The following is a 27,763-nucleotide window of genomic DNA, read 5'->3' as shown; positions in this document are numbered from 1 at the left end:
CCCTCTCTCTCTCTCTCTCTCTCTTAACCCCGCTTTCACCCTTCTGTCCTCCGCTATCTTTACCCTTGGCCTTTCCTTCTTGCTTTTCTTCTATCCTAATACCCTCCCCTTCTCCTCCTCCTCCCGTTCCTAGCTATCCACCTTATCCCCTCCCCTTTATACCTCCTCCCATTTTCCCTCCTCCTCCTTCCATTCTATCTCCCTACCATCCACCCACAGTCTCCTGTTTTCCACCCTCCTTTTCTACGTCCCCTCTCCTCGCCCCTCTCTCTTTTTGTCTCTTCCACTCTCGCCTCCTCTCTTTGCACCTCCCTGGCTCTCCTCCTCTGCCCTCCTCCCTGCTCCTCCTTTTTTTTTTTTTCCCTCCGCTCTCCGTTCACACACCCGTCTCCCTCCACTCGATTCCTCCTCTCCCTACAAACAAAATCTCCTTAAAACTTGCCTTCCAACCTCTTTCTCCCTCTCCTCTCGCCCCTCGTGCTTGCGTGTGTGTGTGTGCGTGTGTGCGTCCGCTTTTTTCCTCGCTTCCCTTGTCGCTCTCTTACTCTTTTTCCTGTCCACTCTCGCCTTTGTCACCTTTGCCCTTCCATCCGCCATAACCATCTGCCACGTGCTGTCCTTTCACCTTCCCGCATCGACCACATCGACCTGCTCGACTTATCGATTTATCGATCCATATTGTGCACCCGCCTTTACCTTCGTCCGTCGCCTCTTACTCCATCTCCTCCGCCGTCGATACTTTTCTCCGTCATACGTTCTCTTCGCCATCGGCCATACTGCTACCTGCACTACCTGCATGCCATCTACGGACGTTGGCCGTTCACCTCCTCGATCGACTCATTCTCTCGATTCATCGATTTCACCCGCTCCATCTCATTGGCCGTCGTGCTGAGCTCTTGTGCGCTCGCCTTAAACCGTTCGTCTCTTGCGCCATCTCCTCCGTCGCCGATATCCCCTCTCTCTTCCTTACCGGCCTGCTCTGCCCGCCGCGCACTCCAGCGTATCGCGTCCTACCGCCCCGCGGTGGTGCCAACATACTCTTTCGGAGCCGTCGACTCCCCGCGCCGGCTCTGACCGATGCATCCCCCGCGCTTCCTTCTCGCCGACAGCCAATCAGCGGGTCCCACGTTTCCTCTCCCGTCCGCCGCCTCTCACCTCTTCCGTCTCTGGCGTCCTCTCCCACTTCCTCAACGTCATCCTAACCTCACTCTCTGCACTCTTCTTCCTTCTCGATTTCCGACCGCATTTCCTTGAATCCGCCCTCACCTCCAATGCCTCCGCTTTTTCTCAACCTCCTTCACCTTTTCCTTTACTCCTGCTCTCCACCCCTTCACACACCCACGTCTACCGCACCCTTTCCGCCTCCTCCAACTTTCCACCTGTTCACCCGCCGAGAGCTAACGGGTGACCCCCAGGAAGAATTAAGTATTATAACGGAAATACTATGAAGACAATTACATTGAAAAATGTCCTATACATACCAGGTTTACACAGTAATTTACTATCAGTAAAGAAAATTACAGAAAACGGATTCACAATAGAATTCAAAAAGGAAGTATGCAACATACTGGAAGATAAGAAGATAGTTGTTACAGCAGAAAGCGTAGGAAACCTGTATAGGCTCAGAACGGAGCATAAGGCTTTATCATCAATGAAGACACATTCGGATAAATGTATTCATACATGGCACAGGAAGCTAGGACATAGGGATCCGGACGCAATAAGGAAACTAGCAAAGGAGAACATGGCTCACGGAATTACACTACAGGACTGTGGAATTAAGGAAGCATGTGAGGACTGTATCCAAGGAAAGATGAGTAAGAAGTCTTTTCCAAAAGTGTCAAGTAGACAAACAAAGGATATCTTGGAGATCGTACACAGTGATGTTTGCGGTCCTATGCAAACCATTACGCCAGGTGGAAAAAGGTATGTTTTAACAATGATCGATGATTATAGCGGCTATACGGAAGTATTTTTACTAGCACACAAATCGGAGGTTTTCAGATATGTCAAAGAGTACATTGAAGCAGTCAAGACAAAATTTAACAGGAAGCCTAAGATATTGAGGTCTGATCGCGGTAAGGAATACGTGAATAAACAGATGACGGATTACCTTAAGGAGGAGGGTATCAAGATGGAACTTACGGCACCCTTTTCACCACAACAAAATGGTAAGGCCGAAAGAAAGAACAGGTACTTGATTGAAATGGCTAGATGCATGATTATCGACAGTGGTTTGGCCAAGAAGTACTGGGGTGAAGCTGTAGTTACGGCTAATTACCTACAAAACAGATTGCCAACTAAATCTGAAGACAGAACACCATACGAAAAATGGCATTCACAGAAGCCAAATTTAAAGGACATACACATTTTCGGATGCATAGCATATGTAAAAGTTCCAGATGAGTTAAGGCGCAAATTGGATAATAAAGCGAACAAGTTACATTTCGTAGGGTATAGTGAGCAGTCAAAAGCATTCAGGTTATTAGATAAAACAACAAGCAAGATTGTTATCAGTAGAAATGTAATATTTCTGGACGGCAAGCAGAAACAGGAGGAGCATAGCGAAGAAAAGGAAATTGAAACATCAGAAGAAGAAATGGAAATCATCCAAAATCTAAAACAGGCGACTAAGGAAGATGAAAGAAAAGAAGAAAATATAAAGAAAGAAGAAGAAGAAAACAAAGAAGACGAGATAGAACAGTCAACAGAAGAACCAGGCATAACAGAAACACCACAAAGAAAATCAAAGCGAAAGAATAAAGGAATCGCACCATCAAGATTTGGTGAATTTGCTGGAATGATAACGACACATGAAGATGACGAGCCAAAGACGATTGAGGAAGCACTAGCAGGAAAGAATAAGTGTAATTGGAAAAGGGCACTTGACGAAGAATATGAATCATTAATCGCAAACAAGACGTGGAAGTTAGTAGAACCACCAGAGGACGCAAAAATTATAGGATGCAAGTGGATATTCAAACTCAAAAAGAACGAAAAAGGAAATATAACTCGTTATAAGGCGAGATTAGTTGCACTAGGGTATAATCAAGAGTACGGAATAGATCATCATGAAGTATTTGCACCAGTGGTCAAGCAGACAACGTTAAGGACTCTATTAACTATAGCAGGCAGAGATAAATTACAAGTGCAACACTATGATATAAAAAATGCATTCTTAAACGCAGACTTGACGGAAACAATATATATGCGACAACCTAAAGGATATGAAGTCAAAGGAAAGGAACACTACGTATTAAAGTTAAACAAAAGTCTATATGGTTTGAAACAGTCAGCAAACTTGTGGAACAAGAATATTTCGGATAAACTAGAGAAATCAGGATATACACAAGGCCAAGCTGATCCATGCCTTTATATAAAGCGTAATAAAGGTACTATATGCTACGTGACGACCTACGTGGACGACATCATAATAGCATCTAACAGCACGGAAGAGATATTCAAGTTAGAAGAGACACTATCAAATGTATATACACTAACAAAACTAGGAAGAATTAAAGAATATTCAGGAATTCAGATAGAGAGGGACAAAGAAGGGGTCTACTACTTGCATCAAAGGAAGCACATATATAACATTCTAAAGACTTATGGACTAAAGGATGCAAAAGGATCCAAGACACCACTAAGTGTCGGATATGAGGGGCTAGAAGATAACAGATTACTGCAGGATAACAAAAACTTTCAAAGTTTAATCGGAAGTTTATTGTACATAGCTACATCTACACGACCGGATATAAAGGCCAGCGTCGCAATATTGAGCAAAAAGTTAAACAACCCGACAGAAACAGACTGGATAGAAGCCAAGAAGATTGCAAGATACCTGAAGTATACAGAAAAATATAAGCTCAAATTGGGAAGTAACAGTCAAAAGGATGAAGGACTCATTGGCTATGCAGACGCAAATTGGGCAGAGTCTAAGGCAGACAGAAAATCGAATAGCGGGTACTTGTTTAAGTATTATGGAAGCACAATCAGTTGGGCTTGCAGGAAACAGTCTTGTGTGGCGCTGTCATCCGCTGAAGCAGAATACATCGCGTTGAGTGATGGATGTCAAGAGATGTTATGGTTGACAAAATTACTGCAAGATTTCCAAGAGAATATAAAGCTACCAGTGAAGATATACGAGGACAACCAGAGCTGCATCAAATTGGCCAGCAACAAAAAATTCAGTAAACGATCCAAGCATATTGACACGAAGTATCATTTCGTAAAGGATCTAAGCGAAAGTAACAAAATTTTGCTTGAATATTGTCCAAGTGAAGATATGCTTGCAGACATGCTGACAAAAGCGATACACCAGGTGAAGCTCCGGAAACTGTCAAAAGCAAGTGGACTGGTATTATCCAACGATGAAGATGACGTCATTGAGGAGGAGTGTTCAAATTAGGAGCCAAAAGCTACAATGACGCCATCTATGGACGAACGACGTTACTAACACGAGACGTGCACGGAGACTTACTGCGTGCGCACACAACACACACATACACACTGAGAATCAAGCTCATGATTCACGACATTACATGTGCTCTCAAAGTATCTTACAAATAAAGTATCAATATCTTAATCATAATCTTTGTGCGGAGTTATTCACTGCCCTCCAGCAATAGCCAACAATATATATATATAGTGTTACATCCTTCGGCTTCGCGTGAAGCGTTCTCCGAATTGAAGATGCGAGCCGAGAAGAAATCGCGGATCGTTCCTTGCCGACCGCGTTGTTTATGTCCTTTGTCTGTTTGATTCTGTTCTGGGCTTCCGTCTTGTTCTGACGTGACAGCCCGTGTTTTCAAGTTGTACATACGAGTAATTGCAGTAAACAAGTTCCTTTTCGTAACACGGAGTTCCTTTTTTTTTGCGCCAGTGCTCGGTACGCGTTGAGTGAGCCTGTGCGAGTGCTGTGAACGTGTGGTCGAGCGTGACTATATATATATATATATATATATATATATATATATAATATTATATATATATATATATATGTAGGTCCAGAGGTATGTTCCGGGACTGTTTACGTTTTTTGAAATGTACAGTCCTGGAATATAACGCATATATATGTAATCAGATTCAAAAAACTGTCCCGAAAAATGCCGTAGGACATCAATTTTTTCCAGGACAGTCCTGGAAACTGCCAAATGTCCCGGAATATACCGATATCAAAAATAAAAGTCCCGGAACATACTTCCAGACCTACATATATATATATATATATATGTAACTTATTCTTATTTACATAAAATGTTTATTAAAATACTATAAAAATATATTAATGCTAAAGATATATTAATATAATAATTAATAATAAATATATTAATAAGAGAGCCTAATCAAACAACATTGTTTTAAAAATTTTTTATAAAAAAAATATTAAATATTTTCTTTCTTATTATCAAAAATGACCGCATTAATAGTTGATGCTTTTAAAAATTTTTTTCTTTAAACATTTATTTTTTACGATTTATCTACCTACAGTATTATCAGATAATACACGCACACACACACACACACACACACACACACACACACACACACACACACACACACACACACACACACACACACACACACGCACACACACACAAACACACACACACAACAACACACACACCAGAACACACACACAAACCCACACACACACACACACACACACACACACACACACACACACACACCCTCATACAAAAACACACACACACACACACACACACACACACACACACACACGCGCGCGCGCGCGCGCGCGCGCGCGCGCGCGCGAATACAAATGTATGTTTGTATATAAATTATATTTATTTACTTGTAGGCCATGGTTTCGGAACATTTATATAGGGGTAACATTTATATCCTGCTGCACTTATTCCAATGGAATACCTAAACCTAAACAGACGACCAGAAGGGGTTATCAACCGGCCACGCGCGCGCGCGCGCGCGCAGAGAATTCTGAGAAATATGGATAAAATACAAAGTAATCAATGCATGTATCACATTAAGTAAAAGCAATACAACCGTGCAAGCGTTATTTAATATAAATCTAAAAATCTTTTAAAAACTAAATTTTGAATTTGAATACAGTAAGAACGTTTCTAGTTCTTCGTTTTCTTGATCTTTGAATATGTTGTCGGCAACATATGCCAGCAACAATGCAGACACGTTGCTACCTGGGATGCACCAAACACCGAATCTAGTCGAATTCTGATGTTTGGTGAAAAAAAAAAAACAACCTAGGAACATAAATGCGAATATGCCCGAACGTTCGCGTTTACTGTTCGTTCGCCAAGTATACCCCAAACTTTAAACGGATTATTAATCTATATGCATCTTTAATTTTTAACTTTCCATTAAACGGGGAATCCACCTACTCTCAAACGAGGTATACGCGAGATGAAGGCCGGGTTGGAATCGAATCACGGACCTTTGAGTTAATAATCATTCGCACAGCCACGGAGCCATGCATAATTCCCCTCTCAATGCAATGCGAGGCTTGATCGCTAACGAACTGTCTCAAGAAATTGCAACCGTACAAGAAAATCTTATATATAGAACATACTAAAAATTCTTCTGCTTGCATAAATATACACCCTAGTGTCTCTTGATATTACCACGTATGAACGTCTAGACTCTAGACCCTTATTGACTCTAGAGCATTTTCGGCGGTTGGAGAGATGATGATGCAATCACCACAATTTATACAATATTAAAACAATTTTGTTTTTATTATAAAATGTATTATATTACATACTGTTTGTGCTGACATTGCAGCACTAAAAAAAGTAATCAAAAAAAGTTGAAGAAGTTTTCAGATCGTTGTATAAAGAGAAACGGAACATTTATCATTCTATATTAACCTCTTCACTCATTGTAATATCAATTATGCAAATCATATGCAACATAACTCTTGTATTGATGATATTCTTTATATTGCTCATATAAGCAATTTTTTTAAAAATCTTATAAAAAGCTTATTAATAATAAATTTTTTATGTTGTTATTATCTAAGACTGTTCAAGTCATTCAAATAATCAAACAAAACATCACAAAAGCGAACAAATAATCACTATATTCAAGCAAGCGCGGGTAAACGGCGGGAGTAACTATGACTCTCTTAAGGTAGCCAAATGCCTCGTCATCTAATTAGTGACGCGCATGAATGGATTAACGAGATTCCCACTGTCCCTATCTACTGGTGAGAGTAGACATGACTTACGGGAAATAGCGCTTTCAGGGAACGGTGCTCACGATGGCAAAGCGCTTAGGCGCCCACGTGCTGAGAGAAGTAGAGAGATGCGGCGTGTTGCTGCTTATAAGTACAGGGATAACTGCTCGGGCGGCGGTTTAGGATCGGTTGGCACTCGCCTGTGTCACGATCTTGCCGTCCGCTCGAGAAATACGGGCCGTCCTCTAGGCGTGCTCGCGATGCTGTCTGGTGATCCCGAAATGGGGTAAAAGGGCTCAGTGGAGCCTCTGGGTGTCTCTCTTTGAGACGTGGCGTACCCGGAGAGCTAGCTGGCCCGTCCCGGCAGTGTTGCGAGTGAGAGGCGATCCAAGGGCGTTCTGCTCTCCTGCTGTGTTGCGCCACGCACGGCGGGAGAGTAGGGCGTCATAACACGTAGGTGTTATTTGAACGGTGGGTGACAACCCCCGACAGATTTTTAGAAAGCAACACGCCGCGGAAAACTGTAGAATGAGTCGTCGTACTCAGTTCGGTTTAGTTGCTTTTATAAAGCAACACGCCGCGAGAAACCTGGCGTCGCGAGTCGTCGGACTCGAAGTGACGCGCCGTAGGCGAACCTGGTTTTCTCGTGGGTGTTGCCGTCGGCGGCGACTCTGCCGTCGGCGGAAGCAACACGCCGCGTGAGTGCCCACCAAAGCAACACGCCGCTGAGCGACCGTCGTCAGCGGAAGCAACACGCCGCGTGTCTGCCCACAAAGCAACACGCGGCTGAGCTACTCGCCGTCGGAGGCAGCACGCCGCGGAAAACTTTAGGTTTGATTGCTAAACACCACCTAAAGCAACACGCGGCGCCGATCTTTTGAGTTCGGCGATCTTTTTCGGGTCGTATTAAGTCATGATCTACAGGACTGTTGAAGCGCAATACATGCTGTGCCGCAGCACTTAGCCTATCACAGTCAAGCCGAACTCCACCTCCATCGTGGTTCCCACCGGTAACTATGATTTGGCTCGGGCTTTGGCCTTAGCCGTCGTAGGCCAACGGAGTTAAGGCGATACGCGGGCTTCCCCCGGCCAGCGGGCCTTCGGGTTGCTACCGGCTCTTTCCGGAGGGGGTGCGGGGGTTCTGGGGGGTGTGTGAGTGTGTGCGTGTCGATGTTTGTTTGTGTGTCTGTAATTGTAACCGTCGGGTGTCAGAGATGCGGTCGGGTGTCGATGGATATTTCTCGGAGACTAACCAAGTGGGGAGTAGTAGACCCCACGACCGTAGGATGCGGTCACGTTAGTACCTGACCTCTGCGGCGTAATAAATGGTAAGTTCTGGCCTAGCGCCAGTAAAGTCCATGTGAAACCGCATGTTCAATGTGGGAGAACCGCTGTCCGTGTCCGGGCGGAGCCTATTCGGGAGTTGAAGTTGGCCCCCCCGGGCGCATGTGTGGAGGATTAGCTGATCACTATTTCCTCATATCCTGCTAGTGGGAAGATACACTGGCAACGTCTAGCCCGAACTTTGAGTGGGCGGTGTCTCGGAGCATACGTGCTCAATCAGTAGGGGTGACGTTAAACCTTTAGCATCAAATTACATAACCTTTTTATAGAGTCACGTCTGCATGAATAGGGCTGATCACCCGACAAGCTGCTTCTCAGCTTTCATGCAGTTTAACTAGGGTTTTGAAACGGCGGGGATAGATGCCCATACGCGTATGGGCTGCCATGATGGCCGAACCGTCGAAACAAATAAGTACATGCATTATGAAGAACGCCAAAAACACACCCAACCCGGACGGACAAAAGACTATTGACAAAAAGGCGAAAACGGAAACGGACAAGGCTACGGATACGGATAAGACTGTGACAAAGACGGTGACAGGCGGCGACAAGGTCGCTGGACAGAAAGTGATCACGAAGGCAGTGTCGGTGGCACTGTCTAAAGTTGACGTGAAGGTCGCGGAGAAGACACCCACGCACGAACTAAAGAAGTGGGCGAATACGCAGACATTAGACGAGACAGGGACGGACGATGAGAGTTTGGTGGGTGATCCCCTTCAACGTACGTTCCCACGTAGTGGGAAGTTGAGGAGGAGCCCGCCTGGCTCTCAGACATCGGTTAGGGACACGCAGAGCGAGTCAACTGAAGTTGTAGGAGGAGGGATGGTCAGAGAGACCGGCCAGCAGCGGGCAAACTCGGTCTTGCCCATGCTGGGTGACAACGAGAACGCGAAAGACAGCGAGTCTGATGACGACGACGTCTTTGTTCGGGACGGTGCGGCGAAAAGGGAGATGATGGCTGCTGAAACGATGCATGACATCAGAATCAAGTTGGAGTGCATTTTGTCGGACCCCAATGCGAAGTTCAGCAAGACAGCGGCACAAAAGGTCTCCGCGCTGTTTAGCGAGACCAACAAGCTGGTCATGCAGCTGGGGTGTGAAAACACCTTCTTGAGGGGTCGTCTGGCGGAGAAGTCGGAGGCGAACCGACCACCGCCAGCGACGTTTGCCGATGTGGTGAACAGGCAGAAGGAGCCTCGTCGCAGGACTGAGGCCGGGGCCTATGCGGTGCCGGAACCGAGCAAGGCAAGGCCACGAAATAGGGATTACTCGGTGGTCGTGGCCAGTAAGGCCGAAAAAGGTAGATCGGTGGACGAGGTGAGAAAGACACTGCTGGAGGCGATTGATCCGGTAGCGACTAACATTAGGATAAAAAATGTTAGAAAGACCAGGGACGGCAGAGTCATTGTACAGGCACATGCGAAAGAGGATGTGGATAAGTTAGTCGCCAATCAGGCTATTAGGGAGAAGGGGCTTACGGCGGCTCTGCCGACGGCCAGAAGGCCCCGTATCATTTTGTATGACGTGCCCAGGGGATTGGAGGTCGATGGTGTCCGCCAAGCGATAGCTAGGCAAAACCCGGAGCTCCTCCAAGGGATAGGAGAGAGGACATATTTAGAGGAGGTCGTATTTAGATTTAAGCTGGGTAAAGGCGACGAAGAGACGGTAAACTGGGTAGTAGAAGTGACGCCTGGTATGCGCGACAGGTTTAAGAAGGCGTCGCGTATCTATGTAGGTTGGAGGAGCTGTAGGGTCGCGGACTTTACGTCGTTGACCAGATGCTATAGATGTCTGGATCTAGGTCATGTCGCGAGATATTGTAAAGCGGCGAATGATACCTGTTCCCACTGCGGCCTCGACGGCCATCGACAGGACAAGTGTCCAAACGCGACAGGGCCGAAAGTATGCGCGGTCTGCAAAAGACGAGGGCGGCCGGCGAGTCACGCGGTTAATGATGTGGGGTGCCCCTCGTATAAGATAGCCAGGGACAGGTATGCGGGCACCATTGACCATGGCTAGGCAGGACCCGCAGGGTGTCTCGAGTATGAATGTGGTGCAGTACAATTGTCAAAGAGCGTATGCGGTAATGTGTGATCTGGGTGAAATGTTGTGTGAACGTAGAGTGAGTGTGGCACTGCTGCAGGAACCGTGTGTGAAGGATGGAAGGGTAGTTGGACTCCCGCTACGAATGGATGTGATTGTGAGTGAGAGCGAGTATGTTAAAGCAGCAGTGGTGGTGAATGATCCCAGTCTCGATGTGTTGTGTGTAAGGGAGTGCTCGGATGAGTATGGCGTGTGTGTATGGCTGAAGGGAGACTTCGGCGAGATGTATGTGGTGTCCGTGTACTGCCGGTTCGGTGAGGACATCGAGCCGTACCTGGCGTACATGGACAGGGTGCGAATGGTAACCAGAGGAAAGCGTGTGCTGGTGGGTATGGATGCGAATGCCGTCTCTCCCTTATGGTACAGTAAGGGTAGGGGCGGCAGTAGAGAAAGCGAAATGCGTGGCAGAATGCTTGAGGAGTGGATTGTCGCGAATGGTATGATTGTGTTGAATGAGCCGAGCGAGAGTTACACGTTTAGCGGACCCAATGGGGAAAGCGACATCGATGTGACTCTCGTAAGCGATGCGCTTGGGGGGTGCCGGTACGAATGGGGAGTCAAGAGCGATTGGGGTATCAGCGACCATAATGTGTTGCTGATACGTATGACCTATGGTGAGAAAGCTGAGCGGATGGAAGGTATGCGTAGATGGGTGTGTAAAGACGTGGACTGGGAGGGTTACATGAGCGATCTAGCGGAGTATGCGTCGGAGGATGCTGTGAATGTGATGGATGACTGCGACGCGGATAGCTTGGCAGAGCGCGTCACAACATGGATCTTGAGGGCGAATGATAATAGAATGAAAAGGCGAGTGTGTGGGGTTGCGAGGAAGCTTGTGTGGTGGACGAATGAGCTTGAGCGCATGAAGAAGGATGTGAGGAAGCGTAGGCGTGCCTACCAGCGAATGAGAGGGAGAGATCGAAGTCGAGTGGAAGGATGTTTGAACGTGTACAAACGTGCTCTTAGAGAGTACAAGAGAGCGATATGGAGAGTAAAAGAGGAGAACTGGAGACAGTTCGTGAGTGACAAGGGAAATCGGGATCCGTGGGGTGATGTGTATAAAGTGTGCATGGGTAAGTACGGACGTGATAGACTGAGTGCTATGAAAGTGGGTGACAGGACAACGAGTACGTGGGAAGAGAGTGCGAATGTGCTGCTAGATCGCTTCTTCCCAGACACGGGAATGGAAGATGTACGATTGGCAGAGAGAGAGATGACTGAAAGAACGTTCGAGTGGAATGAAGTGGATGTGGCTGTGAGAGCGATGAAAGTGGGTAAGGCACCCGGGTTGGATGGAATTACTGCGGAAATGGTGCGTGCCGTTTGGCGCGCAATTCCGGGATGGCTGAAGAGAGTGTATGATGTGTGTCTGAGTACCAACTGCTTTCCAAAGGTGTGGAAGAAAGCGAGAGTGGTTGTACTGTTGAAGTCCCCAGAGAAAGTGCGGTCGGACCCCGGGTCTTACAGACCGATCAGCCTGTTGTCTGTGCTTGGGAAAGTGTTGGAGCGAATGATGGTGAATAGGCTGGAGCGATTGATGAGTGGGAGAATGTGTGAGGCACAACACGGGTTTGTGAAGAGACGTTCGACCGATAGTGCATGGAATAGCGTGCGTGAGTGCGTGAATGGATCCGAGTACAAGTATGTGTTGGGAATCTTTGTGGACTTCCAGGGTGCATTCGACAACCTGGAATGGCCATGTGTGATTGAGAAACTGTGTGAGGAAGAATGTGAAGAGATTGGGTTGTGGAGAAGTTATTTTGATGAGAGATGGGCATGTATGATAGGAATGAATGAAGAAGTGTGGAAGAGAGTGCTGCGGGGCGCACCGCAGGGGTCCATCGGTGGCCCAGAAATCTGGGTCCTACAGATGGATAAGCTCCTGTGGGAACTCCGCAGACATGGATGTATGGCGACGGCGTATGCCGATGATCTGTTCGTGCCTGTCGAAGGACAGAGCCGGGCAGATCTGGAGAGAAAGGGGAACGAGTGGATGAGGATAGTGAGTGAATGGGGTGCGAATGTCGGTGTGAAAGTGTCAGAGAGCAAAACTGTGATGATGCTCCTGAAAGGGAATATGTCGGAAGCGAGACACCCGAGCGTTAGTGTGAATGGGAAGCATGTGAGGTGTGTGAAGTGTGTGAGATATTTGGGTGTGTGGATGGGCGAGCGAATGAGTTTTAAGCCGCACCTGGAGCGTATGAGACAAAAGTGTGTGAGTGTAGTAGGTAACTTGAGACGTGTGATGAGGAGCGAATGGGGATTGCGAAAGAGTGCATGGCGTGTGATCTATAAGGGTTTGTTTGCTGCATGTGTTATGTATGGTGCGAGCGTGTGGTATGAAGCCATGGAGTACAAATATGCGCGAGTGGCAATTAATAGGTGCCAAAGAGTGGCGATGAGTGCCTGTTTGAGTGTCTGTAGAACGGTCTCCACGGAGGCCATGCAGGTATTGATGGGTGGTCTTCCGTGGGACCTGGAGTGCGTGAAAAGAGGTATGACTGTGAGAATTAAGAATGGCTGGAGATTGGGTGAAAGAGGTGTTGTGAGCGAAGAAGAAGTGAGAGTGAGAGACGTGGATGAGAGTTTGGAACTGCTGAATGTTAGATTGTATGAAAGATGGCAGAATGAATGGGATAACGGTGCGAAAGGACGAGTGACGCATGGCTTCATACGGGATGTGAGGTTTGCCGAGGCTTGCCCGGGGTTTGAGCCGAGCCTATGGCTCGGCTATATCCTGACGGGTCACGGCAGTTTGAATGAGTTTCTGCATAAAAGGGGATTGTCTGAGACGGAAAGTTGTGCGTGTGGTGCTGAGTGCGAGGATTGGAAGCATGTGATGGTTGAGTGTGAAAAGTACGAGGATGTTAGGAACCTGGACGAATGGGGAGTCAGGGTGAGTGAGGATGGAAGAGTGGACGTGAGCGAGGTACTGGAGCGAAAGGGAAGATACGAGAGTTTGAGCAGGTTTGCGGCTTGTGTGTTTCAGCGAAGAATGAATGAGAATGCGTGAGACGTGTGAATGTGGCTTACCGGGGCCGGGTCTGCAGGAGACTCAACCGGGAGTGGCCTCGGCTGCGAAGATCCGACCAGTGATCTAGACTGGTACCACGGGGACCGGCCGCCCAAGGAGCTTGCTCCTGCCGGTCGCGGGTAGGACCATCGTGGTGGCAGTGGTTCAGCCAAATGCTGGCTAGGATACCCGAGTTCACGAACTTGGGTGTCCGACGGGTGAGCTTGCGTCCCCACAGCTCGGGTGCCAGCCTGCTTAGCTGGTAGAGCGTGGATAGTCGCTCGCCCCGACCAGTGGGTTGCCGCGGGATCCTGTAATCCTGCGGTAAAACTGGTAGTATCGACCTCGGTCGGTACGCGCTGATTGGGCGTATCCCAATCCCGCGCCCATGGGGGACGTGTGGATGAGGCTCCACGAGCAGGTGCCGCACGTAAAATCAAATGACAGATTCTGTCCCTATCTACTATCTAGCGAAACCACTGCCAAGGGAACGGGCTTGGAAAAATTAGCGGGGAAAGAAGACCCTGTTGAGCTTGACTCTAGTCTGGCAGATCAGTGCAAAATCTCGTGCATAACGCTCGCTACATTATACAATGGACTGCCTATTGCTGATACAATGATACGCAATGGAAATCCCGTTTTGTGTATCTTAGGTAAGCCGTAACAGAGAGAGCAAGGGAGATTTCCATTCGTGCAATTGAGACGCTTAAAAATCTGAGCAATCTCTCAGTCGTGACTATAACCATCGTATACATAATGACCACAATTTCAAATGGTCAGATTCTAAAATCTATATATAAAACAAAATCGGATTAGTTACACCATTTATAACTCAAGAACGACTCGACAGATTTTTTATTAAGACCATATAAAATAGGGGTAGAATTTTCCGGAAGAAACTATAGAGTGTATAGTTTTTCGTTACCGGGGCGTTTTTCGTTACCGGGGCGAAACCCGGGTAACCAGCTAGTTCTACATAAAGAAGGCAACATGAAAATGAGAGAGATTGCCGAAATGTTCTTCATAAAAAAATACAATAACACTATTAACCTTAAGAAAGACAGAGAATTTAAACTCAGCAGATGACGGTGTCATTACGTCTGTTTAATGTTTATAATTCCCTCCCCCCTCTATACCTTCCTGATACCTCGACTCCTTCTTTGTCTGTCCACTGTCTCCTTACATACGCACAACATGTCGCAACGGAGATCTTTAACACGCAAATTAAATTTTTACACATTGGACACGTGAGTCTCGCTTGATTTTTACACACTCTTTTCACATATTGTTGCTTTATGAATAATTGTTCACAGCTGCTATATGCTATATATGATTATGCTGGAACATTTTTGTGATCACAGGCATGTCCGTTGATTTCTTATGACGAGTCGGTTAGACGAATAGGTATTGCTTTTGAACATAACGATCATTAATTTTAGTTCATTTATTATATTTTATATATTTTGTATTGCATATTGTTGTTTCATGAATTTTAGATCGCACTTGAAAAGGGCCCTAACCGTGGGCCGAAACGTTGTGCAGTCTTTGTACTTAAGTGCCAGTTAGTCGAGCAATAAACTAACATTTATATAATAACAATACATTTTGTAATAATTATACACATTTAAAAAAATTAAACTTTGCGTTTAGTTGAGCCAACTAAATTATGTACTACTTATTATCAAACAGTTTCGTGAAAATTACTTTAGTTTAGTGATAATTAACAAACAATTTGATAATTAGTACTAAATTGTCTTAGAAAACCTTATCTGATTGGTTTGCTGACAGTTACTCAATTATTTAGTAAGCAATTTGGTTACATATTTATCATTACTTGATAATATTATCAAACTTTGCCAATATTAACTAAATCATATCAGGTTTTGCTAGAATTATTTGTTAACATTAACCAAATTATTTCGTCGCACAATCACCTATACGTTTAGTTGAAATTACTTCACCAAGGTTCTTGGTAACATTAGCCAAGCTTGGATTATTACAACCAAGAATTATTAGACATTTTTTCAGTGTATATATTTAATTTTAAAATTTTAATACAGCTTAAATTATTATTTCTAAATCTTAATTACATATTGTACAATATGTTTTTTAGAGTCATATTTGGTACCTACTGGAACATTCTTGCATCTTAACATTTACGGAGTCCACAGAGATCCTAATTTTTGGTCAAATCCAGAAGTGTTTGATCCTGATAGATTCTTGCCTGAGAAGATCTGACATCGTCATCCTTATTCGTATTTACCATTCAATGCTGGTCCACGTAACTGCATCGGTAAACTGTATTCTTTATATCCTGATGTGTATAATACCATGTTATATTAACAGATTACGATATGTACCAAATTATAGGTCAACGATTTGCTATACTGAAAATGAAGGCCATGATAGCACCTCTGGTACACAATTTCTACTTGGAGCCTATATTGATTATTATTTAAAGAATCTTCGGATGCAGGTTGATTTGGTACTTCGCTCTGCTCAGCCACTTCGTGTAAAATTGATCCTTGTCTGTAAAACGAAAGCAAGCCCTTGAAACAAATAAATCCGACTTAATGAAGACCATAAAAGGCTAAAGAATGTTTTATTTGCTTACACAATAATTGTCAATAGCACCGTAATAGTAACACTTTGCACACGTGTCATTATCGGTCACAAAATATAAATATAAATTAAATGTAATAAATATTTATAACAATCTATATATTTCTACTCTTTATTAGTATGACAGATTTGGCTGTTATGCCACACATTTTTTTCTAGAATTGCACGTAGAAATCTTTAGATTTTTTTAATGTCTATCTATAATTCCTTTACTTAGATTTTCTTAATATAATAAAGTTATTTTTAATAAAAAAATTAACATTTGTTCCTTAAAGATTCGTCATTTCTATCACGGGAATAATACAATATCTTTTTACTATTTTTTATTATTTCTCAATTAAAACCCTGTAGTAATTTTTTAAGAAAATTTATTAAAAACTTTAAAATTTTTTTAATAAATAAAATATATTTAATTATTCTTATATATTTCATTATTAGAATAATTAAGTAGGCGCAATTTTTCATGTTAAAATTTAAATTTTTCATTGATGTTTACTTATATGTATATATGTAAGCATTCTGCCAACCTTATTGATGAAAGAATTATTTAACATAAAATTAGTATCTTCAGTCGATTGAGAAGATTTAACCACATAATTATTCAAGTAAGCTTTAGACAATTTCTACAATATAAAATTTTTAGATAATAGTATAAACACTATTATTAACATGATTATATTATATATTCATAAATATTATTCCACTTTACCGGTTCAGAAAAATAATATTGCGTGTTGAGAGAAGGCATCAAGTTTGACGAATCAAGATATGTCTGTAAAATTGTTTGTATTACTAAAGATATAATTTTGAAAAATTAATTATTATTACTTAATTTCTGAAATCTCACTTTTCCGTTTTTATCCATTATATGTACATATACAGTTCACCGCATATATGCCATAAGCAAAGCAAGAGATGTTGGTAGAAATTAAGTTAAGAACTTGGTTTCCAAACTAACTTTAAATGTTAATAATAAACATTCAATAATATTTAATATCCATTAAAATAATTGGACAAATCTTACTTACTTTCTTTTATTAGCACTTTATACTTTTTTTTAATAATAAATCTTAACCTTTACGCACAAGAATACTCACGAGAATAAAGCTGTGATTTTTCTTTCTCAGCCAACTCGTCTGAACACGTCGCGCTACTGTAAATTGTCATCGTCAGCGCTGCATTCCACAGTAACTATTCTAATCATCTAAATCTCGATCTCTGAGCTCGCGCGATAGAACGAATACTGAGAGCCAACAGTAATGGTTACAGAATCGCACATGATAATGAAACTCCTCAGTAATTATTTATTTTTTCAGACAATAACGCTTACAATCTTAGTCTTTAGATACTATATACTGTTTGTATGTAAGTAATGTCTGTTTTTTAGCAGACATTACTTTTTTCAGTATAAGCATCTGTGTATTGAGATTAAAAGTTGAGAATAAACGAAAATTCAGAGATTATTATTGTTTTTTTGATTCTCAGTGTAGGTTCCGCCCGCAAGGGGCTCCACTACCGTTAAACTAGACACATAGTATGCCTTTCAAAGTACATGCGTGAATTTTCCACACGTGGTAAAAATTGCAAACCCCATATATTGATAATATTTGACCGAATCTCAAAAAATTGTATATGAAGTAGAGGTAGAATTTTCCGGAGAGTGCGGGGAGAGAGAAAAAGAAGAAGCAAATACTTTTCATCGCCGCGAATAAAAGCGTCCACCCGTTGAGTGATTCAAGGATGATATAATTTAGGCAATCCGGGGACTGTCATAAAATGTATAATTTTTGTTACCGATTTTTTAGAAACCGGTTTGGAAATTATTTAAATTTTGAGAAATAATAAGTATTAATTGACCAATTTTCTTGAAAACAGTGCCAAAAGTCTTTTAATTTTTGAAGAATAAGTTTTATTTTATATTAATGGATCAATTTTCTTGAAACCAGTGCCAAAATTTTTCTAATTTTTTGTTGATGATTTTGATGAAACTGGTACCAAAAGATGACTAATTTTATGGGGATGGCTACTATGGGGTTGAAAATTGGAGATTTTATGGGGTTCTATTGGTGCTCCTAATTAATGGGTGAGTTTGGGGAAAGGGGAACAGATTTTGAGCCCGCGCGAAGCGCGGGCGAAAAATCTAGTATATGTATAATAAAATAAAATAAATCTTTTTTGTACATCAACAGATTATATTAAGTACATTCTTTGTTAACTTTTTTGTTAATAACTTTTAAGTAATGAACAAAGAATGAAAGTTTTATCAAAAATTTATTTAATGAGAAATCCTAGATGGAAGCTATGGAAAAGAATATGTACGTACAGTTAAATGTGTATATTAATCATAAATAAGGTAAAGTGCATATTTTGAATCAGATCCTAATTCGGATCAGTAATTTGAAATGCCTCTCTAGCCGACTGTACTTATCATATGTGGATTTTTTTCACTAACTGTCTATAGCTATAAGGGATAGCTGTGATCCGATATATGCACATTACCCTATAATACGCAATAAGAGAAGCTGTACTTACAATCAGTAGATGATAGTCGAAGTACTGTGTCACAACGCCCCTATGCCCTATACGCGTGTCAAAAAATTTCTTTGTTGGGGAAAATCCTGAAAATTTATCCTTATTAGGATTTCCTTTTTCTTTATCTCCTTTCTTTAATGAGATTTCTCGTTAATGAGATTCACGTAACCATTTCGAGAAATCAACAAGTTCGAACGACAACATATCCCACAATTCTTACACAATATTGAGTTGCATAGAAAATGAGTGTAATTGTATCTTAATAATTTATTTTTATTTTAGGAGAAATTCTCGTAGGTTTTGAAGTACTCCAAATATGTCACTATACGGCATTGTATAGATATTCTACACACACACATATAGATGTCCCTAAATATTAAATATAATTTTAATATAATTTTTGAAATTTTTTATAATTTCTTTTAATCATAAAAGTGATGATAAACGATTCTCTATTAGTAAGATTTTCACCAATATTTTTCTTGTTGCTATGAAATTGATACTTTACCAAAGAACGAACAAAATCTGGTCTCGATCGTCTAAACAGCTCGCACCACCAAATAAACGTCACATTTCTTTTCGACTAGCTGTCATTCGTTCTAATAGGAAACTCAGAGCTAGATAGAGACCACATTCAGTTATACTCCATCACTAAAAGATTATTGGTTTATTTTTTTGAACATTTCGCGAAACAATGCTTGGAAAACACAAAGTTACAATTATATAGTTAGAAGAATTTTGCGACAATTATTTACAATAGTTATTTTATATATAGCGATAAATTAATATAAAATAAAGAACACTTTTTAAAATATAAAATACTTTTTTAAAAGAAGCATAAATATCTTTTAAATTTTGAACAATATAATTTAGTAATAATTAAGTTTTAATTATTTACAATATAACATTTATTAAACAAAAAATAATATGAAATGTAAGAGAAAAACACATTTTATCATTTAAGAGTCTCGCAAGAATTTGAACTGTAACAGTTTTCCTTTGAACTTTGAATAATATAATTTAGTAATAATTAAGTTTTAATCTTTACTGGCAAAGTGTGTGACAATCGGCCCATCGCCTTTCGCGATTTTCCCAACAGCTTGCCAAAAAATCACCATCGTCATAACCGGCGGTGGTGATTGATCTCTTCCAGGTTTTTACTTCGTCAAACATAGTATAGTCACAAATTGTTTTCTTGAAGATTTCTATGATAAAATGTTATCACGCTAAATAAGTGACAAAAACTGTTGAGTAGTCGCATCGAATTGATCTACCTCGGAATTATCAACGAGCAGTAATTTTTGTGACGTGTGATACTTCATCCTCACAATCTCTTCCGCAGTGATATTTAAATATGCAAGGTTGGTTTAAACTCACCTCTTGCAGGAGCAATTACACAGCAAGTCTGAAAATTCAAGAATAATATATTAAATCTATGCTCAACAATATCTGTATTAATTATGTATATAATTTCGATACGAGAGAGACAAGCTATATAGATACATATTATAAACTATCTTAGTTGACTGATTCAGTTTATCAAAATAATCGCACATGTACATATTCAGAAATTAAAAAGTAAATAAATAATTTATTGTAAGTATATAATTTATATTCTGCAAACGCGTTCCTTCTTTTACAAATATGTTCTAAATTAATACATAAAAAATGAACGTACAAAATTTTGAATATTAGGCGGTTGCAACATGAGAATAAGTTTAACTTTAAACTCGGCAATCATCCGCCAGAAATCATTTATCGTCAATGGCATGAGAAGCTGCGTGGCTGTAGATACTGATTTTGAAGTTTTACTCCGTCTATACGTAAACGGCTGATAGATAATCGCTGTCTTCATCTCATGTCGGATATCTCTTCAAATATATTCTGCTAGCCGTATCTGTAAAATATAATTAATCCTTTCTAAATATATCGAATATTTTTATTATCTCAAATATTTTTTGTGTAAACTACACAAAACATTAATTTAGTAAAAAATTTGAACTTTAAGGATTTATAAAATAAAATTGCATGTAACAAGAATACGCGAACAAACCTGAAATCAATTCCGGAAATCTATTTTTTTTATTGATTTGATTACGCTCCGACATCGAAACGTAAATTGTCGGTGGAGACGTAAATTGTCGCAGAGCTTCATCTTGCCATGCAATGTTCTGTAATCTAAAAATTATGAAATAATAAATGTTTGTAATATTACCTTAATCGGCCTAGAAATAAAAACAACGTTGCGTCTTTAAGATATTATTATACCTTTGGTGTTGAACCGGCAATTGTTCTTTTAACTCCTTGACCTGTATCACTAACATCTTATTACACGGCCATGTAGTTGGGATGGAAAACAAATATTATACTAATACCAAATGCGCTAAGAGATAGTGCTGTTTATTATCTATTATATTAGCTCTCTCACTCGTAATAAACGCCATTTCAGCGAAAACATCAACCAGCTAAACAATTTCATTAGCGATCAAATCATGATCTTTATATAATCCATGTATTAACGTGAATATTAGATGTAATTAATCAATATAAATGAAATGTCATTATTACCCCCTCTACCGCTACTCGATGAAGGCAAATAATGTCGCACAAAATTAAGGTCTCTGTTCTTCCAACACCAGTACTGCAATGAACCACCACGGGTCCGTCTCCAGGTGGGGTCGCCAACAATTTATTCAAGTATGAATGTGACTACGGAATGTGTGTACAATGACACTCCGTAATCGGGCTAACCCGTGTAATGTAGATGTTCTACCTATTGTTGATGTGTATTATTTAATAAAAACTATTGCGTTTCCAGTTAATTAAAAATATTGTTACCTTTCGGGTTTTCTCTTCACAAGTGACGTGGAAAGTTCTAAAGCAATAATCAGCGAAGACATTTAATTTGCTTCGCGTGTAGCACAATTATGTCGCCGTATTTTTTCTTTTTGCCAATATCTGGCCATTAATGCAAAAATTTTACAATTAATAAACAAAAGGTTTTACCTTTTTATTTTCGACAATATTTGAGAACATGCAAATAATAAGAAAATTTTCCTGCCAAATCATGTGTCAGAAATCGATGACTGTGTTGGGTTTGGGTATTTGTGTCGCTATAATGTCGTTTCTCTCTCTTATAGCCCTTTTTAAATCCATAGGTATAATTTGATTCCAAAGGTACATATGAAGATTGTTGCTAATACTGCGGTAGTGATTTATGTAATCTATTATAACTGTTTAATATTAATCACATGAAAAAAATTTTTATAGCTAGCAGTGTTTTTTTGCAACTAAACTTATTATTTAATCATTATTGTAAAATTTATTGTCAAATATTTACGCACAGAATTTATGAATATTTTGTATATGTATACCGAAACTTTAGCAGCTTGTCAAGCGATTTTGTCCATCTTCACGCCTGCTCGCTTTCGCAGATTCTCAGGTACTTCTGAATATTGCTTGCAAAGATTAGGACCCTTTACAATGATGTGCATCATGCTGTCTTGAGTGTCGTTTAAGACAGACGGTATATATATATATATATATATATATATATATATATATATATAGGTCCGGAAGTATGTTCCGGGACATTTGGCAGTTTCCAGGACTGTCCTGGAAAAAATTGATGTCCTACGGCAATTTTCGGGACAGTTTTTTGAATCTGATTACATATATATGCGTTATATTCCAGGACTGTACATTTCAAAAAACGTAAACAGTCCCGGAACATACCTCTGGACCTACATATATAGGTCGGGTTAGTTATACACCATTTATAACTCAAGAACGGCTGGACAGATTTTGTATTAAGACCATATAAAATAGGGGTAGAATTTTCCGGAAGAAACTATAGAGTGTATAGTTTTTCGTTACCGGGGCGAAGCCCGGGTAACCAGCTACTTTATAATAATATCGTGGAATCGGATTTGTTTACCATGACGTCTAGAACGCCGTCAAAGACTGCGGTTGAAGGCGTATCGATTTTCACAAACTTTGTGCTGTTAGACTTATTCGCAATTGTCACAGCTTAGATATAAACGACGTATTGCGTTGATGGAAATAAATACAATCGTTTGGTATAGTTAGGCATGTATTGTGTCACCGGGTATTCGAGGGTTTCATTAATATAGGCGATAGGGAAATGTGTCTTTTCAGGTTTAAAAATATTTCTTGTATCCGTGTACGAAAGGACCTCAGATGACCACCTGTCTTCCAGGGATTAAACCATTTTAGATCAATTACGCTAGCTGTTATTGTTGATGATTGTAAATCAAGTCCCAGGTCGTCCGGCGCTAAAATATATACATCAGAACAATAATTAAATTAATTTTATATTTTGAAAAATTTTTAAGAAGCCATTAAATTATTGTTTATTGCACATAATACAGATTAAACAGTTATAACGAGAATATGTAGATTATAGCACAAAAAAGGTGCTCACCCGGGAAAAAATAGAAGAGATCTGAACAGATTTGAGCAGATCTCATCAGATCCAATCCACTCAGATCTAGTTTGATCAAAATATGGGCCCTATCTGATCAGATCCAATCAGACATGAGTAGATCTGATCCGATCCGGTGTCCATCCACTGCAGAAAATTGTTGTTTTTAAATGTTATTTTTTAAATGTGCCACTTTATGATAAAAATGGACTCCACGATACAAAAGTTGTGCCGTTCTATGATTTACATAACCTGGCGCAACTTAGCACGACACTAGCTGCCGTGTCTGATACCGTTCTTATACCACTGTTCATCAAATTTTAAATACGAGAATCAGATTCCGTCGGATGCCATTTATCGGATACTTTGAGATGTAATATTATGATCTGATCATATATAATCTTATATGACTATATAAGTTTATATGTAATTATATTATTTTATCAAGACTCATTAATTTGAACTTCAATAACTGAGCAATGTCTGCTATATTTTTACACACCACGATAATATAAATCACTCAATTTTCCATTGAGAGGTGGACTTTGCCATCTTAAATGTATCGTAGCAGGCGTTTGACGAGTATCAATCTTGACAACCTCTATATTGGTTATTTTGGGCGGAGCTGTTATTTCGATTCGTTATAATCATAAAAAGAAATTATCGAAAACTATGAAAATAATAATTATTAATAATATCATGCTTTACCTGTCGGCGGAGTTTCAAACTCGTATGTTTGATAAGCGGAGGCATTCTCTTTGCTTTGGTAATGCTTTTTATTACATAAACTCTGTAGCTACATATCGTTTAACACCGTTTAATTTTTTATATAGTTGATCCAAGTTGAGATTATAGTTTTTAGTCCGTTTGGTCACATTGAAATATTGAACAGCGTCACTATATCGTGTATTTTTATTCTCGCTGTCAATGATCCTGAAATCGTAGTACAATCTTCGGGCGGATATGCCATGACAAGTTCCAACCTTGTACTCTCAACTGACTAAATACTTCTGACGGTATCTCTATAAAACCGTTGATTCTTATTTTTTTGTGTGATAAACTTTTATATGTGTATATTAGATATCAGAATATTACCATCAAAAGTTCCAAATGATTATTAGAGATTATAAATAATTAATTATGCGAGTTAACTCTGGCATTCTATTTGTAACATTAACCAGTAATTCTAATAAATAACGTCATATATGTACATTTATATGTACCAGATTGCGTTGTATTAAAAATTGTCTCTGCTATTGCGCTGAAATGTGAGTTATGAACTTGTGCACTATAATATGTGTATATGGATGTAAATCTGGAATTGTGATTATTGGCTCTGTTGTAGATTTTTTAATAATGAAATTATCCGGCGTAGGTAATTTTAAATCCTTGCAACCGTAGTATTCCGTAATAGTCCAAATGTAATAAGAAATAAAAAAATTACAAGATTTGCACCATTTCGGGGGACATTGGACGAACGTTCGCTATATCGCTCACAACAGATTTAAGCTATGCTCATTGAGTTTAGGATCAATTGAATTATAATCTTATTATAACTACTGTAATTGGCCGCTGAAATATTTTTTGAAATTTTTACAGATTGCTACATTGGTAAATCGTAAACCCTGGTTTTTGATGTTACCATTACCAATACTTTATCGTTAGTATAATCACGCAACTATATGTGCATCGCATTTGATGCAGAGACCAACTTAACAATTGTACGCATGCCATTGTATCGTTCAATTGGAAGGTGGCGGGACTTGTCAAGACTGCATTCTCGAAAGTCGTATGCAGAAAATCATCTAAAAAACATGTTTGTATATAATTAAATGATGTTGAGTTTAAAATAATTTTTACACAAAATTGAAAATTAGTACTTACAGATAGGAAATCGATACAATATTACTGTGGGGCTTCTAATATACACATGTAATAATTATTATATGAGCGTAAGCTATTCCTTTCCTCGTTTGTATAAGTCATAATAATATCTTATCAGTATCGTGAACAATTATTTTTTTCGACATCACAGAGTTCCATTTAATAATAAACGATCTCCATTCAATATTAGACAATGAGGTGTGCTGCATTAATTATAAAGTTATTTAAAATTTGACATAAGTATCTTGCGTTAATTTTTGCCGGTTTAACATAAGGTAAGTATTTAAATTATCTTACAAGGGGACCTTCAGGCTAACGGATTTTTTTTTTTCATACTTACTGTACTTAAGTGTCATCACTCGGACATCAATTTCCCAAAGTATTAAGGCGCGCTTTTCAAAAAAACTCGAGAAAATCGACTTTGAAGAATTCCGAGGGCGCTATGTACACAGAATTTTAATTTTAATGTACAATTTATCAAATCTATGCTAATTAATATTTAATTGTTTTTAATTTTGTTTTCAATGAAAACTTACATCTTCTTATTTTGAGTATTAGTACAAAAATGAAAAACGTCAGGTAGAAAATAAAATGGTTTTATATTTTTGAAAATTACGAGAAAATACAGCGCAAAAATGATATTAATAAAAATATTGTTTAATTTTTAAAAGTGAATTATATGATATGAAATATATAGTTTAAAATATATTGTATACAGTCGTTTTACACGTCAATATTGCACGAACCAGGATGATATTCATCGTAAAAGCAAGGGAAACAGTAAGTTTCACGGCATCTAACATACCGTACGAACGCAGATATTTTACAGGCGCAAGGTTTTTTTTAAAATGTCTATTGAAAAACATACTTCATTGACGTTCATAAAAATGTCTCTGTCATCACAAAGGTTTGAAGCGAATCGCCACGCGTATCGAATCATGTTCTTAAAGATTGGAAAGAACAACTGGTGATGCACAATAGATTGAATTTTAATGCAATTTTCTCGAGAATTAATTAAAATGCCTGTAAAATATCTGCCTGTAAAATATCTGCGTTCGTACGGTATGTTAGATGCCGTGAAACTTACTGTTTCCCTTGCTTTTACGATGAATATCATCCTGGTTCGTGCAATATTGACGTGTAAAACGACTGTATACAATATATTTTAAACTATATATTTCATATCATATAATTCACTTTTAAAAATTAAACAATATTTTTATTAATATCATTTTTGCGCTGTATTTTCTCGTAATTTTCAAAAATATAAAACCATTTTATTTTCTACCTGACGTTTTTCATTTTTGTACCAATATTCAAAATAAAAAGGTGTAAATTTTTCATTGAAAACGAAATTGAAAACGATTAAATATTAATTAACTTGGATTTGATAAATTTTACATTAAAATTAAAATTCTGTGTACATAGCGCGCTCGGAATTCTTCAAAGTCGATTTTCTTGATTTTTTCTGAAAAGCGCGCCTTAATACTTTGGGAAATTGATGTCCGTACAATAACGTTCAAGTACATTATGTAGAAAAAAAAAAACAAAATCCGTCAGCCTGAAGGTCCCCTTGTTATAGTTTTTGTTGTCAATTTTACGTTTTTTAGACTCGATTTAGTAAATGGATTTCACGTCTCTTTGGCGGTTAATTCCAATTCTTATTCTAGTCTAAATCATTTTGTAGACTATAAATATTTGCAGAATTTTTCTGTTATCTTCTTTTGAATATTACACTATCTTTATACTTTTAATTTTTAAACATTCATCTAATGTTTGTCGGTAAACTTAAGATTATTTAATTCATTTATATCACGCACTTTGTCGCTGAACATGGCTTAAAGTTTAGAGCCGAAACGTACGATTTATGATTTGTATTAAATTATTTAATTGAATGTTACATAGCATAAACTTATGTACAACTAACTACGTTTGACTCTCAAAGTCTACTTTTTCTTGTTACTCATTAATTTTAATATCAAAAGTTTTTTATAGTTAATGAATCATTCATGTTTTTACTATAAATTTTAGTATGAAGAAAACGATTGCTATATAGAAGAATGACAATGCCCTTAAGAAAAAATGCAGTCAAAACTGATAAAAAAAACTGAGCACTAACTGGTAGAAAACTAATTATTGTAACTGATGACAGCACGATCAGTATATTGAAACAAGTTACTGATAAAAGAAACAGTTGTACCAGTTACTGATTAAAAAACTGGGCACTAACTGGTGGATAACTGATTATTATAACTGATTAATTGAACAGCATAGAAGTTCTATCAGTTATACTAATCAATATAAAACTGAATAAAACTGGACCAATATTGACCAATTCTTTTATCAGTAACTCGTTTCAATCGTGCTGTAATCAGTTACAATAATCAGTTATACAGTAAGTTAGTGCCCAGTTGTCATTATCAGTTCAGTTCCCTTTTACCAGTTTTATAAACTTGCCTGTGACAAATAAGAAATCTGCGGCTATTGTGTGATTAACTGTGATAAAATAAACAACATTCCATAAAAAAACCAAGATTTATTTATATTATCGATATTTTTTTGAGAATACACACATAACTTTATTTAAAAAAATTGAAAAATTGAAAAAGTATAGATTGTTATATAATAATAACAATAATGAAGTAAATTG

General features: G+C 39.3%; 1 protein-coding gene, 1 long non-coding RNA gene and 1 pseudogene across 2 annotated transcripts; 2 read left to right on the top strand and 1 right to left on the bottom strand.

Moving 5' to 3' along the window:
• The first annotated feature begins 13,737 nt into the window (after positions 1-13,737).
• LOC143895387 (uncharacterized) lies at positions 13,738-16,346 on the top strand. Its single transcript, XM_077402457.1, has 3 exons — positions 13,738-14,284; positions 15,745-15,924; positions 16,002-16,346. The coding sequence occupies exons 1-2, from the start codon at positions 14,020-14,022 to the stop codon at positions 15,867-15,869; spliced, it is 390 nt and encodes a 129-aa protein (XP_077258583.1). The 5' UTR covers positions 13,738-14,019; the 3' UTR covers positions 15,870-15,924; positions 16,002-16,346.
• On the top strand, positions 14,298-15,715 carry LOC143895388 (uncharacterized). Its single transcript, XR_013256316.1, has 3 exons — positions 14,298-14,878; positions 14,945-15,035; positions 15,128-15,715. It is a non-coding gene; the product is annotated as an uncharacterized LOC143895388 (long non-coding RNA).
• A 2,368-nt stretch (positions 16,347-18,714) lies between the features above and the next one.
• The window catches only part of LOC143895399 (uncharacterized), a 12,977-nt pseudogene continuing 3,928 nt past the window's right edge, over positions 18,715-27,763 (bottom strand).

Source organism: Temnothorax americanus, unplaced genomic scaffold (assembly GCF_048541705.1).
Source record: "Temnothorax americanus isolate GAGA-0224 unplaced genomic scaffold, ASM4854170v1 Scaffold157, whole genome shotgun sequence".
NCBI lineage: Eukaryota > Metazoa > Arthropoda > Insecta > Hymenoptera > Formicidae > Temnothorax > Temnothorax americanus.
This window is presented reverse-complemented; position numbering and strand designations above follow the sequence as displayed.